We start from the raw sequence: 16,598 nt of genomic DNA on the forward strand, positions 1-16,598 counted from the left end.
GACTCTTCGTTAGTTTCGGATCAGTGATTCTGCAAATGAAAGTACCCATGCCAGACTCTTTTTTGACTGCAGATCTGTGATTCTGCACTGGAGCAAGCCCATGCCCGACTCTTCTTTGATTGCGGATCTGTGATTCTGCCCCAGAGAGAGCCCATGCCGACTCTTCTTTAATTTTGGATTTGTGATTTTGCACTGGAAGGGACCCATGGCCCACGCTTCTTTGATTGCAAATCTGACTTTCCATTAAGGGGACCCATTCCCGACTCCTCTGACTATAGATCTGTGATTCCGCATTGGAGGGTACCCATGCCTCACTCTTCTTTGATTGTGAATCTGTGATTCTGCAATGGAGAGGGCCCATGCTGTACTATTCCTTGACTAAAGATCTGTGATTCTCCACTGGAGTGGGCCCATGCCAGACTTTTTTTGAGTTAGTTTTTAATTCTTCTCTTTAAGCTCAGCAGCCTTTGCCACAATGCATTGTGTAGAAGCCAGATGGGAAATGTTGCAAGCAGTTGACCTCATCTAACCCGTATTCCTTCTGTGCTGCTAGCTGTAGTAACAAGCATTAAGGGCACACCTGCACACTGTGTGATCGTAGGGGCATTATTGACCTGCATCTAGTTATCGAGGTTCATGGAAGATGTGTTTAATTTCATAACACGGCCTACTACAGACCAAAACTGCAATTGCTGCCGAGACTTGAGCTCCCTTGGTAACCATATACATGCTTAAAGACCTTCCAAAGAAGGTTGGTGGGTGTAGAAAGCGTGTTGCTGATGAAGGGAGTGCGGAACTCTTCCACCATCGTGCAAAACTAGCTTGTTGTCACGCAAACATTGTTTCGCTAAGATAGTCCTGTCTACCCCTTTGTAGCACAAAACAGAGACAGAAGGCTACTACAGGCAATTTGTGAGTTAGCAATGTATGTACACCACTGAGATGAATAAACCACTCACTAAAGTTCCCAGGCCAAGTTAATAAAATGAAAAAGCATTGTGTGATTAAAATATTGCCAAAAGATTAGGGATTTTCTTCTAGTAACAGAGCACCAACTCCAGGCTGTCTTGCCTTCAATCAGGCCGAAGGGGCTGGAAGACAATCAGCTGGCTTGTGCAGGCAGGCAGAGTTCGCAAGTTCACAACTCTAGAGTTCCTCTGAAGGCATTCCTGGCTTGGGTCTCCATGGCCGACAGAACCTCTGGTCATTCTAGGTCTGTGTAGGCCACTCAACACCCCCTTTTTAGCTTCAAGTATGGTTCTTGGTGCCGACACCCACTTTCTTGCCTTCAACTGGAGAGCTCTTGCTCCAGATATCTCTTTGCAGGGAGGGTAAGTTGACTTGGTCACTGACTTCACAGTTTCTACAAAAAATCGTGGCCAAGTGCAGTTACAACTGGTCTGCTTCAGAAGATGCTCTGTTGGTCCTTGGGAGCTACCAGCAGATCAGGCCACCCTGATCATTTCACTGACAAAACACACAGTTCTTGGTTAAGAGGTGTCACATTCTGTCCCACTGTTCAACAGTCTATCAACGCTTCCAAGACCTGCACCAGGTGGGGTTTGAGGGTCTGCCCCATCTTCATTTTGTGATCTGACTTTCAGCTGTGTTGTTTCTCTTAAAAGCTTCATAATGCTCTGTTCGGTGGCTAACAGGCCACATACAACCACCTAAGGGTTCTTTCTCATCAGGCAAGGATGCCCTTACAATGATCACCCGCTGCCGGTTTACTCCAGCCTGAGGTTTGCTGAAAAAACTGCTAAGCGAGTGGTTGGGTTGAAGCTTTCAGAAGATTACAGCAGTAACGTTAAAGAAAAGAGCTACCTTTGCATAACCCATTTACACCGATTCCATCCACGGATAACTAAGGCTGGTCTCACCCATACTGGTTTAGTGACTCCTAGTATTAGGCTTCCAGGACAGAACGGGCCGGAACATGCAGCTTGTATGCCTGCAGCTGCTTAAACTAAATACAATGAACTCATACACCATAAAGAAAACAAATGCACGAAGAAATCAGTTTGTGGGGTCAAAATACCAGCCGCATCTAGCAGAGAACAAGCATTGGCAAAGCCATTAGGTCTCACCTATGCACAATCTATTGGTTCTGGCAATGTGTTTCAGCCACACTGTACAAAAGCATGGCTGCTGTTCAGTATGGCTAAAAGTTAGTGCCGTAGAAGAGAATGGCATGAAGTGGAGTGTAGTAGAGTGAAGTAACAGAGTAGGGTACAGTGTCAAAGTGAGGTGGCGTTTTGTATAGTAGAGGAGCACAGAGTGGAGTAGAGTGCCGTAGAGTGTCACAGTGGAGTGGCATAGTGCCGCACAGTGGAGTTGCATAGAGCAATGGTTCTTAACATGTGGACCCCCACTTGATCTTTACTGGAACACTGGGACTCCCCCTGAATGATTAGTGCACTCCGGGGACCCCCAATAAGTCATTACTGAAAGCAGGGGATTCCAGCCTAATACTTTTTGAACTGCAAACAAATACAGTAAAGATACATGAAAATGCATTCAAACAAAATCACTTATAAAATATTCACACAAAAAAAGAATAATTTTGATGGGAAAGTTGAAGCTTTTTTCATTCAATTAAGGCCACTCATTGCTAATTCTATATTCTGTTTGATGCTCTTGCACTGCTCCCACAAATCAATCTGAGGAAACCATCTTAATTTTTAGCCTCTACTTTTATTCCTTCACATTTACTGAACGTTTTAAAATGTTCACTTTTACATTTTTCGTTATTCTATTATCTACACTTTATTAATCCTTTAATATTATTTAATTTTCTAGGCAGTCACCGACCCCCGGGTAGGCTTTGTGGATGCTCATGGGTCTCCGGACCAAAGGTTAAAAAACACTGGCACAGGGTGGCAGACAGTGAAGTGGAGTAGAGTAGTGTAAGGTGGAGTAAAGTGGCGTAGAGGGAGTTCTTTAGAGTAGAGTGAAGTAGCATAGAGAGCAGTACAGTGGTGAAGAGTGGAGACAAGTAGCGAAGGGTGGAGTAAAGTGTTGTAGAGTGCAGTAGCATGAAGTGGTTTGGTGTGGCAGAGAGTGGCAGAGAGTGGATTAAAGTTTCGCAGAGTGTCGGGCAGAGGGTAAGCTACAGTGTCAGAGTGTCAGAGTGGAGGGATATAGTGTGAAGTAAAGAGTGGAGCATACAATAGAGTAAAGAGTCATAGGTTGGGGAAAGGTGGAGTCACAGAGTGCAGCAAAATGTCTTGGAGTGCTGCAGAGTGAAGTATGCATGGGGTGGTAGAAACTGCCATTACAAGCACATTTTCAATTGAAATGACCGCTGCATTTGCACATACAGTTTTACTGATAAAACTATACAGCACACAAAGATAGTGTGTGGAAATATCACTTCCTAGTGTACTGATTTGTTTCGACCGTATTAAAATATTTGTTTGCGCCACACCTCAAAATTACAAAAAAATGTGTTTCATGTGTGCTTTCCGAATTCTGAAATATTTGAGCAGTTCATTTACAAACTTTTATATTTTGTTGTGTGCTAGAAAAAAAAAACAATTTTCTTTCCAGCCCCCAGTATTTAGCAAGTTTGTCACAGAAAAGTAATCTGAAGAAAAGTGAACACCAAACTCTCTCAGAAGACAGAGCCTGACATTTATCCCTTGCCTCTGAATGCACAGCAATCCACAGTAAATGCAACACGATAAGAAAAAAATTTAAAGGTCTGTTTACAACAAGCGAATACTCATGGAAAGATACAAGGAGCAATGGTCAACAGGTTATACTCCATGGAAGGCACAAAGATATGCTGGATAGCCTAAAACAAAGCCAGCAAAAATAATGCAAGCAAATGTGATGTAATGTTCCGGCAGTGGTAATAAAAATTAACATTACATGGTGGTCTAGATTGTTTTATATTGTCTTCCAGGAAATCCTGGCAACGGGAAGATTCCTGAAGAGTTGGAAGGGGGCAGTGATTAAACCAATCCACAAAAAAATGAGTCTATAATCTCCCACGAATTACGGGCAAATTAACCTGCTGGACATAGGTTTTAAGTTTTTTTCAAAAATATTACTGAAGATGATTAAGGGTTGGGTGGAGGTAAAGTTGATCATTCCCCAGGAGAAAGAGGGTTATTAAGGCGAGTCATTTGACTATGGATCACTGCTTTTGTTTATGGGCCATAGCAAAGACATCCAAAGGGCAGGACTTGTCTTGTTGATTTTAGCTTCACTTTCGCCTCAGTTGATGGGGTTCTGCTGTGGGAGGTGTTAAAGAGATACGGGATCCCAAAAGATCTGCTTTTAATTCTGTGGGTATTCCACAGAACCCCACATGTATCTGGACAGTGCAGAGGGGTCTCTCTCTCTCTCTCTCTCTCTCTCTCTCTCTCTCTCTCTCTCTCTCTCTCTCTCTCTCTCGCATGTGTATCGGCCCCTACATTGTTCTCCTCGTTTCTCGCTGATCTTCCTGAAGTTTTAAGCTTGCCAAATGTTTTTAGTCCTAAAATGAATGGCAAAAATATTAGCTGTCTTTTATATGCAGACGATCTGGTGATTTTTGATTGGACAGGAACTGGACTACAATGGAAGTTGAACATATCTGAGGATTATTGCATTAGGAAAAAATTAAAAATAAATATGGAAAAAACTAAAGTGCTCAAAATAGGGAATAAAGGGAAGAATAGGAGTTCAATAATTAATAAAACTAAAATAGAGAGAGTGAATAAATATAATTACCTAGGGGTATGGTTTTTGCATAATTTAGGTTGGAAGGACAATCTTGCCTCCTCACAGGATAATGCACTGGTGTCAATTGCGGGGCCAAAGAAATTTGATAAATGATATGGGGGAACCATCTCTTTGACCAGTACTGCGAGCCAATCAAGCTATGGTAAAACCTCAGTTTATGTATGGGGTGGAGTTGATGGGTATATGGGGTAAGAAGAGCCGGGACTTGGAAAAAGGAAGGTGCCTGAAAAGGCTACTCAGCCTCCCCTCCTCCACCATGGCACAGGCGATTAGAGCAGAGACAGGTTTATTCAGGTGGACACAGATCGCTCATGTAGAGATATTAAAATTTAGACAAGAAAGGATAATGCAGAAATATCTACAATCTCCCTGCTACGTAACAAGGAGATATTACAAAGTGAATTATCCTGGGCACGGGAAGTAAGAGGAAGAAATCAAGCTTGCTCCAGGACATTAACTATACAAGTAACACAGGGTATTGATGAGATGGGGTAAATAAAGCAGAGTTCAAAAGATTATTAAAACAGGTCTCCAGTGGTGAGGATCTGTGGTACCTAAGCAACAAATGCTCAGTTTCCCATTTGCTACATTCCTGGGAGAATGATGGAATCTTTCCTTATGTGGAAAAAAATACCAAATAATAAGATGCACCATAGTATATTAAGGTTTCGCTGTGGAATAAACTTAGTTTTTATTCCAGGGAATCGGGAGGCTCTACAAAATGAACAGAAAATATGTCAATGTGGTCTTAATGTGAAAAGGAATTCTCTCCACATCCTTATTGATTGCTTATGGTTTTTACCCCAATGGGCGAAGTATCTAAAGCCCATTTTCTTTTTTTTTTAAATGTGGTACTAGAGATAGGGGGCAACTGATTGATGCATTGATGGACATGAAATTTTTTGATGTGACATGTGCGATGGGTCGCTTTTTGATAGTGGTGGGTACATCGTTGAGAGACAGTGAGGTCATCGATCCCCCAGGGATTATACAGTAGGGTATTTATATGGTGTATTTTTATAGTTAGGATATGTCTTATTGTATTTTACGGTATAGTATTTAACTGTGTATATTGAACTTTTATGCAATAAAAGGATTTTGTAGTGTTTTAAAGGCTATGACCTAATTTATTGTGTTGTAGTAGTACTAGGTGTTAAATTCAAGCCTGTAATTTATGCAATAGTGTTTTGTATGTTTATGCGAGTGTTGTGTGTTTTGACAAAATGTGAAAACTAGATCTTTCTCGTTAGTTGTATCGTAATCTGGAAATGCTGGGCGATATGGGTTTCATGGATAGATGCTAATGAGATATGCTTACAGGTGAAAAGATAAAGCACTTTTCAGAGAATTATGTGTGAGGAACACTTGAGCCACCTGAAGAAATGTCACTTTCTTGATAACAGGACTGTGCATAGTGCATACAAATGTATACAACTTTCTAAATATATTTAATGTTTTCATAGGTTTTGCATTAACCAACAGCACACATGCTGCAACATTAAATAAAGATAAATGGCCGCCTATAAAGAAAGACTACGTTTCAAATACATTCTCAGCTTTTTTTTTGCAAATTGGTACTGCCAGTTTTAATCTGAGGACAAACAAATGCTAACTACCATCAACATGGCTATGTTATAAGGAAAAATGTAATATATTTTATCCAGTCACCATAACAATAAAAAGTTATAACTTACAAAATTCCCAAAATGTAATAAAAATGGCCTTAAGAACGCCCACATTTATTTTCTTAACATGTAAGGACATATTCTGTCTCTTAAAGAAAGGACTGTCTTCTGCCCAACATGCTTTACTCTTGTATTAAGAGCTGTGCAAAAGAGGACTCTGATCATGTTGCCCGATATAGGCTCCGAAATGACTGCGTTGCGGAGTCTGAATGAGGAGACACCTGCATAAGTCATATTGCATTTTCCAAGCTTCTACCAGACTATGGCTGGAGCACTCCTTTTATGGTACTATGCTATCAGCCGGCCTGCTGAGGTGGAACGCCCAGGCTCTCGATGCCCCCTCGATGTCATACTATCGAGAGGGATGGGCTTACCTTGAATCTGAAGGACAAATAGATCAAGGGTCGATAGTGGGAATTCCTCCAATTGGGCCATCCCACCAAAGAACTGAAGGCACAAAGTTTGTTCTGTAGGTGCTACTCTAGTACTGGACTGTAGCGCTGCCTCCTACTGACCAGGAACCACACACTCGATTCAGCTACGTTTTATCAGCCGCAAGGTGGTTACTGCTTAAGTCATAAGAAAGGTGGATGAGGCTCCGAGTCTCAATTAAGGGTCAGTTCAATGCACATGAGACAGAGTAGAAACCCAAGACAAGCAAAGTAATCCAGGGCTCACTCTGAAAACCAGTATCTGCACTTCAACTCCATTCTTTTTCTGATATAGACAGCACCAAGTGTAGAATATTCCTTCAGCCACTGGCTTTCGGCAAATTACCGCAAGTAAGGACACTGCTGAAGGCATTAAGGAGAAACCTATGAGGTTTAAGATATTGTATCACCTAAGAACACACAGATAATAAGGTTCTCCTACTGAAAGGAAGAACTGGAGTATGTGTGGTGATGTCAACAGCATGACATACCTAGGTATTGTACTTCGAAAAAAGGATTAATGGGCTTTGTGGTGGAAATATCCCTAATGAGGATCCACACAAAAAAACATCTCAAGGAAAAGCAAACCTCAAAATGATCCTTTCCAAGGCCATTTCTGGTTGATGATCTGGCAAGAGGGTCCAGTCCAAGAGCAAACAAGATAAAACATTTGTTTTCTTAAAAGATCTTCCAGAGGTGCAGCCCCAGCCGCATGCTAGGCACATTTCGACCTCTCCAATCAAAGATAACTAGGACATAGTGCCTTGCAATTTGATAACAAGATGCTTGATTTACGCATCCACCCAGAAACAAGATTAAAGAAGCAATGCTCCTCTGGAAAGTATCTTTAGGTGGGCCTGACCAATGACCAGTGAGGAAGAGAGTCAGGCAGATCATTGAGGTAAATAAAAAAACAAACTGATTATGTTCACTCAGGGATTAGGCATGGGAAGGAAGCAAGACAGGTGTGTGCTCGTGCCTCAATGACTACAAGAGGAATTTAAAGCCGCGACCATGACCAGTCACAACAGAACCCATACCTAGCAGGCTGCTCTCGACTAGAATGTATTTGATTAACATACAAGTCATAGAATTTCAAAACATCCCACATCAGTCAGTCATACAGATAACAAGATCTGCTATACATTTCAGTTTGAAGCAGCGTGAACATTAAGGCACAAATTATTAGGATTTATTATTTTCTTATCCTGAAACACTACCTCTCTACCCAACAAACTGAACAGGGCTGCAGAAACGGTAAAATTCAAATCACCCATAAACCAACCAAAGCACTAGGCAGCAATCACTCAAAGTAAATACATGGTTCTGCTGTGTGGCTTCTATCAGTGTAGGAGCAGGATCTCTTCAGAGACACAGGACTACCCACCAAGCCTATCATCACTGGACCGCAAAACCCTGTGAGAACCAGTCTCTTTAAACACAGCAACACATGGAGCCAGACAGCAGGCCAAGAGATCGGGGCTTTACCTGTAGTCTGGGATCTTTTCGGCCAATCCAAAATCTGCAACCACTGCCGTATAGCCATTCTCCTCGCACTTCACCAGACAGTTCTGCAAATAAATTGGTAATTGCAGTGGATCAATATGGGATCGCAAGACAACTGTTTCTTAGAGGCTTCACTAGCAGCAGTGGGGCATAAATTTAGAGGTATAAACCGAGAACGGAAACAGACAGCTCCTCGTCGGGCTTGGTGGAATTTACTCAAACTGGAGCTATGGGATTACAGACACTACAACCAAATTAGTTGTGGGCTGAAGTCTTTTCACACGTCCACACCCAAACTAATTCTAACATTTAAATCCCCACATCTCTGACTTAAAGGCTTATGCTATTTCCGGGATCCCTGGGGAGCCTGGGGTGGGAGAGCTATTCCTAGTAAGCGTGCTGACACTGCAGTGAGGCGTGCTATTCCTAGTAAGCGTGCTGACACTGCAGTGAGGCGTGCTATTCCTAGTAAGCGTGCTGACACTGCAGTGAGGGAAGCTCTTCCTAGTAATCGTGTTAACACTGCAGTGAGGGGAGCTCTTCCTGGTAGGCGTGTTGACACTGCAGTGAGGGGAGCTCTTCCTGGTAGGTGTGTTGACACTGCAGTGAGGGGAGCTCTTTCTGGTAAGCATGCTGACACTGCGGTGAGGGGTGCTCTTCTTGGCAAGCATGGTGACACTGCAGTGAGGGGAGCTCTTCCTGGTAAGCATGCTGACACTGCAGTGAGGGGGGCTCTTTCTGGTACGCATGCTGACACTGCAGTGAGGGGGGCTCTTCCTGCTAAGTATGCTGCAGTGAGGGGAGCTCTTCCTGCTAAGTATGCAGACACTGCAGTGAGGGAAGCTCTTCCTGGTAAGCTTGCTGACACTGCAGTGAGGGGAGCTTTTCTTTGTAAGCATGCTGAAACTGCAGTGAAGGAAGCTCTTCCAGGAAAGCTTGCTGACACTGCAGTGAGGGGAGCTTTTCTTTGTAAGCATGCTGACACTGCAGTAAGGGAAGCTCTTCCAGGTAAGAGTACTGAGACTGCAGAAAGGGGAGCTTTTCTTAGGAAGCATGCCAACACTGCAGTGAGGGGAGCTCTTCCTGGTAAGTATGCTGACACTGCAGTGAGGGGAGTTTTTCTTAGTAAGCATGCTGGCAACTGCAGTGATGGGTGCTCTTTCTGCTAAGCATGCTGACACTGCAGTAAGGGGAGATATTCTTTGTAAGCATGCTGACACTGCAGTGAGGGGTGCTCTTTCTGGTAAGCATGCTGACACTGCAGCGAGGGGAACTCTTCCTGCTAAGAATGCTGACACTTCAGTGAGGGAAGCTCTTCCTGGTAAGCACGCTCACAGTGAAGGGAGGTCATCTAGGTAACCATGCTGACACTGCAGTGAGGGGAGCTCTTCTTGGTAAGCATGCTGATATTGCAGTGAGGGGAGCTCTTCTTGGTAAGTATGCTGGCACTGCAGTGAGGGAAGCTCTTCCAGGTAAGAGTACTGAGACTGCAGCAAGGTGAGCTTTTCTTAGTAAGCATGCCGACACTGCAGTGAGGGAGTTCTTCCTGGTAAGTATGCTGACACTGCAGTGAGGGGAGCTCTTCTTGGTAAGCATGCTGATATTGCAGTGAGGGAAGCTCTTCTTGGTAAGTATGCTGACACTGCAGTGAGGAGAGCTCTTCTTGGTAAGCATGCTGATATTGCAGTGAGGGGAGCTCTTCTTGGTAAGCATGCTGATACTGCAGTAAGGGGAGCTTTTCTTTATAGGCATGCTGACACTGCAGTGAGGGGAGCTCTTCCTGGTAAGTATGCTGACACTGGAGTGAGGGGAGCTCTTCTTGGTAAGCATGCTGGCACTGCAGTAAGAAGAGATATTCTCTGTAAGCATGCTGACAAGGGGAGCTTTTCTTTGTAAGCATGCTGACACTGCAGTGAGGGAAGCTCTTCCAGGTAAGAGTATTGAGGCTGCAGAAAGGGGAGCTTTTCTTAGTAAGCATGGCAACACTGCAGTGATGGGTGCTCTTTCTGGTAAGCATGCTGACACTGCAGTAAGGGGAGATATTCTTTGTAAGCATGCTGACACTGCAGCGAGGGGTGCTCTTTCTGGTAAGCATGCTGACACTGCAGCGAGGGGAGCTCTTTCTGCTAAGTATGCTGACACTGCAGTGAGGGAAGCTCTTCCTGGTAAGCACGCTAACACTGCAGTGAGGGGAGGTCTTCTAGGTAACCATGCTGACACTGCAGTGAGGAGAGCTCTTCTTGGTAAGCATGCTGATATTGCAGTGAGGGGAGCTCTTCCTGGTAAGCATGCTGACACTGCAGTGAGGGGGGCTCTTTCTGGTAAGCATGCTGCCACTGCAGTGAGGGGAGCTCTTCCTTGTAAGTATGCTGCAGTGAGGGGAGCTCTTCTTGCTAAGTATGCAGACACTGCAGTGAGGGGAGCTCTTCCTGCTAAGTATGCAGACAATGCAGTGAGGGGAGCTCTTCCTGGTAAGCATGCTGACACTGCAGTGATGGGTGCTCTTTCTGGTAAGCATGCTGACACTGCAGTAAGGGGAGATATTCTTTGTAAGCATGCTGACACTGCAGCGAGGGGAGCTCTTCCTGCTACGTATGCTGACACTTCAGTGAGGGAAGCTCTTCCTGGTAAGCACGCTCACACTGCAGTGAGGGGAGGTCATCTAGGTAACCATGCTGAGCTCTTCTTGGTAAGCATGCTGATAGTGCAGTGAGGGGAGCTCTTCTTGGTAAGTATGCTGGCACTGCAGTGAGGGAAGCTCTTCCAGGTAAGAGTACTGAGACTGCAGCAAGGTGAGCTTTTCTTAGTAAGCATGCAGACAGCAGTGAGGGAGTTCTTCCTGGTAAGTATGCTGACACTGCAGTGAGGGGAGCTCTTCTTGATAAGCATGCTGATATTGCAGTGAGGGAAGCTCTTCTTGGTAAGTATGCTGACACTGCAGTGACGAGAGCTCTTCTTGGTAAGCATGCTGATACTGCAGTGAGGGGAGCTCTTCTTGGTAAGCATGCTGATACTGCAGTAAGGGGAGCTTTTCTTTGTAGGCATGCTGACACTGAAGCGATGGGTGCTCTTTCTGGTAAGCATGCTGACACTGCAGTAAGGGGAGATATTCTTTGTAAGCATGCTGACACTGCAGCGAGGGGTGCTCTTTCTGGTAAGCATGCTGACACTGCAGAGAGGGGAGCTCTTTCTGCTAAGTATGCTGACACTGCAGTGAGGGAAGCTCTTCCTGGTAAGCACGCTGCCACTGCAGTGAGGGGAGGTCTTCTAGGTAACCATGTTGACACTGCAGTGAGGAGAGCTCTTCTTGGTAAGCATGCTGATATTGCAGTGAGGGGAGCTCTTCCTGGTAAGCATGTTGGCACTGCAGTAAGGAGAGCTTTTCTTGGTAAGCATGCCGACACTGCAGTGAGGGGAGCTCTTCCTGGTAAGTATGCTGACACTGGAGTGAGGGAAGCTCTTCTTGGTACGCATGCTGGCACTGCAGTAAGGAGAGATATTCTTTGTAAGCATGCTGACACTGCAGTAAGGGGAGCCCTTCATGGTAAGCATGCTGACACTGCAGTGAGGGGAGCTCTTCTTGGTAGCATGCCGACACTGCAGTGAGGTGAGGTCTTCCTGGTAAGTATGTTGACACTGCAGTGAGGGGAGCTCTTCTTGGTAAGCATGCTGACACTGCAGTGAGGGGAGTTCTTCTTAGTAAGCATGCTGATATTGCAGTGAGGGGAGCTCTTCTTGGTAAGTATGCAGGCACTGCAGTGAGGGGAGCTCTTCTAGGTAAGTATGCTGAAACTGCAGTGAGGGGTGCTCTTTCTGGTAAGCATGCTGACACTGCAGTGAGGGGTGTTATTCCTAGTAAGCGTGCTGACACTACAGTCAGGGAATCTCTTCCTGGTAAGCAGGTTAACAGTGCAGTGAGGGGTGTTCTTTCTCGTAAGCATGCTGACACTGCAGTGAGGGGAGTTCTTTCTGGTAAGCATGCTGACACTGCAGTGAGGGACGCTCCTTCTGGTAAGCATGCTGACACTGCAGTGAGGGGAGCTCTTTCTGGTAAGCATGCTGACTGCACCGAGGGAAGATCTTTCTGGCAAGCATGCTGACTGCAGTGAGGGAAGCTCTTCCTGCTACGTATGCTGACACTGCAGTGAGGGAAGCTCTTCCTGGTAAGCATGCTGACACTGCAGTGTGGGGTGCTCTTCCTGGCAAGCATGCTGACACTGCAGTGAGGGGAGCTCTTCCTGGTTAGCATGCTGACACTGCAGTGAGGGTAGATCTTCTCTTCTTGGTAAGCATGCTGATATTGCAGTGAGGGGAGCTCTTCTTGGTAAGCATGCTGATACTGCAGTAAGGGGAGCTTTTCTTTGTAGGCATCCTGACACTGCAGTGAGGGAGCTCTTCCTGGTAAGCATGTTAACATTGTAGTGAGGGAAACTCTTCCAGGTAAGAATAGTGAGACTGCAGCAAGGTGAACTTTTCTTAGTAAGCATGTCGACACTGCAGTGAGGGGAGCCCTTCCTGGTAAGTATACTGACACTGGAGTGAGGGGAGCTCTTCTTCGTAAGCATGCTGGTACTGCAGTAAGGAGAGATATTCTTTGTAAGCATGCCGACACTGCAGTGAGGGGAGCTCTCCTTGGTAAGCATGCTGCAGTAAGGAGAGATATTCTTTGTTAGCATGCTGACACTGCAGTAACGGGAGCTCTTCTTGGTAAGCATGCCAACACTGCAGTGAGGGGACCTCTTCTTGGTAAGCATGCCGACACCGCAGTGAGGTGAGGTCTTCCTGGTAAGCATGCTGATATTGCAGTGAGGGGAGCTCTTCCTGGTAAGCTTGTTAACAATGCAGTGAGAGGAGCTTTTCTTTGTAAGCATGCTGATACTGCAGTGAGGGGTGCTCTTTCTGGTAAGCATGCTGACACTGCAGTGAGGGGTGCTCTTTCTGGTAAGCATGCTGACACTGCAGTGAGGGGTGCTTTTCCTAGTAAGCGTGCTGACACTGCAGTGAGGGAATCTCTTCCTGGTAAGCATGCTGACACTGGAGTGAGAGGAGCGTTTTCTGGTAAGCATGCTGACACTGCAGTGAGGGGAGCTCTTCTTGGTAAGCATGCTGACACTGCAGTGAGGGGAACTCTTCTTGGTAAGCATGCTGATATCGCACTGAGGGGAGCTCTTCTTGGTAAGTATGCTGACACTGCAGTGAGGGGAGGTCTTCTTTAAGTATGCTGACAGTGCAGTGAGGGGTGCGCTTTCTGGTAAGCATGCTGACTCTGCAGTGAGGGGCGCTCTTCCTGGTAAGTATACTGTCACTGCAATGAGGGCAGCTCTTCTTGGTAAGCATGCTGACACTGCAGTGAGGGAGGCTCTTCTTGGTAAGCTTGCTGATACTGCAGTGAGGGAAGGTCTTCCTGGTAAGCTTGCTGACACTGCAGTGAGAGGAGCTTTTCTTCGTAAGCATGATGACACCGCAGTGAGGGCAGCTCTTCTTGGTAAGCATGCTGACACTGCAGTGAGGGAGGCTCTTCTTGGTAAGTTTGCTGTTACTGCAGTGAGGGAAGATCTTCCTGGTAAGCTTGCTGACACTACAGTGAGAGGAGCTCTTCCTGGTAAGTATGCTGACACTGCAGTGAGGGCAGCTCTTCTTGGGAAGCATGCTGACAATGCAGTGACAGGAGCTCTACCCGGTTGAAGGGCTGGTTGGGAGGATCAATCAGGGTGTGGGGTGATGAGAAGCAAGTGATGGGGAGGTGGTGTGGTGGGTGCACTTATGACTCAGCAGGCAGTGGCTACAGGCGGTGTCCTACTTTACTCCAGATGAAGCCGTTGTAACTACCCTTCCACCTCAGGGTCGCCTGGGTCTTTACAGTGGGCAGCACAGTGAGCAGTGTTAACACCAGGACAGAGAAGGAAGTGCCATTAAAAGATATATGCTGGTTGTTGAGATAGTGATGTACAAAGGATGCCTTCCTACCTTAGAGGTGAGATCCCGGTGGAAGACACCTTTGGAGTGCAGGTAGCGTAAGCCCTTCGCAATGTCCAGCGCCAGTTTCATGCGCACAGACCACGAGAGCTGCTCTGCGCTGTCCAGAAGCTGCTCCAGGTTCCCTCCGTTTATGTACTGTGAAAAAAAGCATGCAGCGTGAGTTGAAGGCTGGCAAGCAATGATCAGAGCCCTGAAATTACACATCTAGTGCTAGCTACATGCTAGAGAGTGGTCAGCCATATTTAAAACTCTGAAAATAAGGGTGAGAGGACGGTACAAGCACGGAGCTCAAGCTGCAGGCTGGCCAGCAATGTTCATGGCTCTGAAATGAAGCAACAAGTGTGAGCTAGATCCTAGAGAACAGGCAGCCATATTTATCACTATGGAAACAAGCATGGACCGTGAGCTGCAGGCTGACCAGCAATGTTCATGGCTCTGAAATTAAGCATTAAATGAGAACTAGATGATCGAGAGTGGGCAGACATATTTATAAATCTGAAAACATGTTATGGAGTGTGAGCCGCAGGCTGACTAGCAATCAAAGCTCTGAAATTAAGCATCAAGCTTGAGCTAGATTCTAAAGCATGAGCAGCCATATTTATAACAGAGAACAAGCACGGACCGTGAGCTCCAGACTGGTAAGCAATGTTCAGAGGTCTGCAATGAAGCATCAAGGGCCAGCTACATGTTAGAGTGGGTAGCTACACTTATAATTCTGAAAACAAGCAAAGCGTGTGAGCTAGAGAATGACCAGTGGTGTCTTCAACACTGACAACAAGCATTTAGCGAGAGCTAGACCCCTGTCAAACATGTTTACAACTATGAACACAAGCTCAGAGGTCGAGCAGAAGACAGGTGACCACATTACAACTCCAAACTGAAGCATCTAGCATGAGCTAGACCCTGGCTAGTCATGTTCACAACTATGAAAACTAATATCTAGCGAAAGCTAGACACGGACTACTCATTTTCCTACCTATGAAAACAAGCACCTAGCATGAGCTAGATACTGGCTACTCATGTTCACAACTATAAAAACATAAGCTACACCCTGGCTAGCCGTGTGCACAACTATGAAACATGCGTCTAGCGTGGGCTAGACCATGGCTAGTCACGTTTACAACTATGAAAACAAGCGTCTAGCATAGGTTGGCCCCTGGCTAGTTACGCTCACAACTACAAAAGCTAGAGTCTAGTATGGACTAGACCCTGGCTAGTCATGTTCACAACTACAAAACCAAGCATCTACCATAGGCTAGACCCTGGTTGGTCACATTCACAACCATGAACACAAGCGTTCAGCATGGGCTAGACCGTTGCTAGTCACGTTCACAACACAACTATGAAAAGCAGCATTGAGAGTGAGCCAGCAACTGGCTAGTCATGATCACAACTGTGAAGACATGACCTAAACCCTTGCTAGTCATGTTCAAAACTATGAAAACAAGCATCTAGAGTGGGCTACACCTTGGCTAGTCATGTTCACAACTATGAAAACAAGCATCTGAAGTGGGCTACACCCTGGCTAGTCATGTTCACAACTACAAAAACAAGTGTCTAGCATGGGCTAGACCCTGGCTAGTCACGTTCACAGCTATGAAAACAAGCATCCAGTACGGGCTAGACCCTGGGTAGTCAAATACATAACCATTTAAATAAGTGTTTAGCGTGGGATAGACCCTGGCTAGTCATGTTCACAATTATGAAAAATATCCAGCATGGGCTAGACCCTCACTAGTCATGTTCACAACTACAAAACAAGCATCCAGTGCGGGCTAGATCCTGGATAGTCATGAACATAACCATAAAAACAATGTCTAGCGTAGGCTAGACCCTGGCTAGTCATGTTCACAACTATGAAAAGCAGGACTGGGAGTGAGCTAGATACTGACTAGTCATATTAACAACGACGAAAACAAGCATCTAGTGTGGGCTAGACCCTCACTAGTCATGTTCACAACTACAAAAACAAGTGTCTAGCTAGGGCTAGACCCAGGCTAGTCACGGGCACAACTATGAAAATAATCATCTAGCGTGAGCTAGACCCTGGCTAGTCCTGTTCACAACTATGAAAACAAACATTTAGCAAGAGCTAGACATGGGCTACTCATTTTTGTAGCTATTTAAATAAGCATCTAGCATGAAGTACATACTTGAAAGTCACGTTCACAGCTATGAAAACATGAGCTAGGCTGTGGCTAGTCATGTTCACAACCATGAAAACTAGTATCTACTGTGGGCTAAACCCTGGCTAGTCATGTTCATA

General features: G+C 45.5%; 1 protein-coding gene across 3 annotated transcripts in view; it reads right to left on the bottom strand.

The window, feature by feature from the left end:
* LOC138261608 (dual specificity testis-specific protein kinase 1-like) overlaps positions 1-16,598 on the bottom strand; it is a 377,555-nt gene that overhangs the window by 78,891 nt on the left and 282,066 nt on the right. For all 3 annotated transcript variants that reach the window (XM_069210760.1, XM_069210858.1, XM_069210947.1), the window contains 2 exons: positions 14,321-14,467; positions 8,336-8,418 (listed from right to left, as the gene is read on the bottom strand). In XM_069210760.1, coding sequence (XP_069066861.1) covers positions 8,336-8,418; positions 14,321-14,467 — 230 coding nt within the window. The remainder of the gene's footprint in view (positions 1-8,335; positions 8,419-14,320; positions 14,468-16,598) is intronic.

The sequence above is a fragment of the Pleurodeles waltl genome, chromosome 1_1, assembly GCF_031143425.1.
Source record: "Pleurodeles waltl isolate 20211129_DDA chromosome 1_1, aPleWal1.hap1.20221129, whole genome shotgun sequence".
NCBI classification, from domain to species: Eukaryota; Metazoa; Chordata; class Amphibia; order Caudata; family Salamandridae; genus Pleurodeles; species Pleurodeles waltl.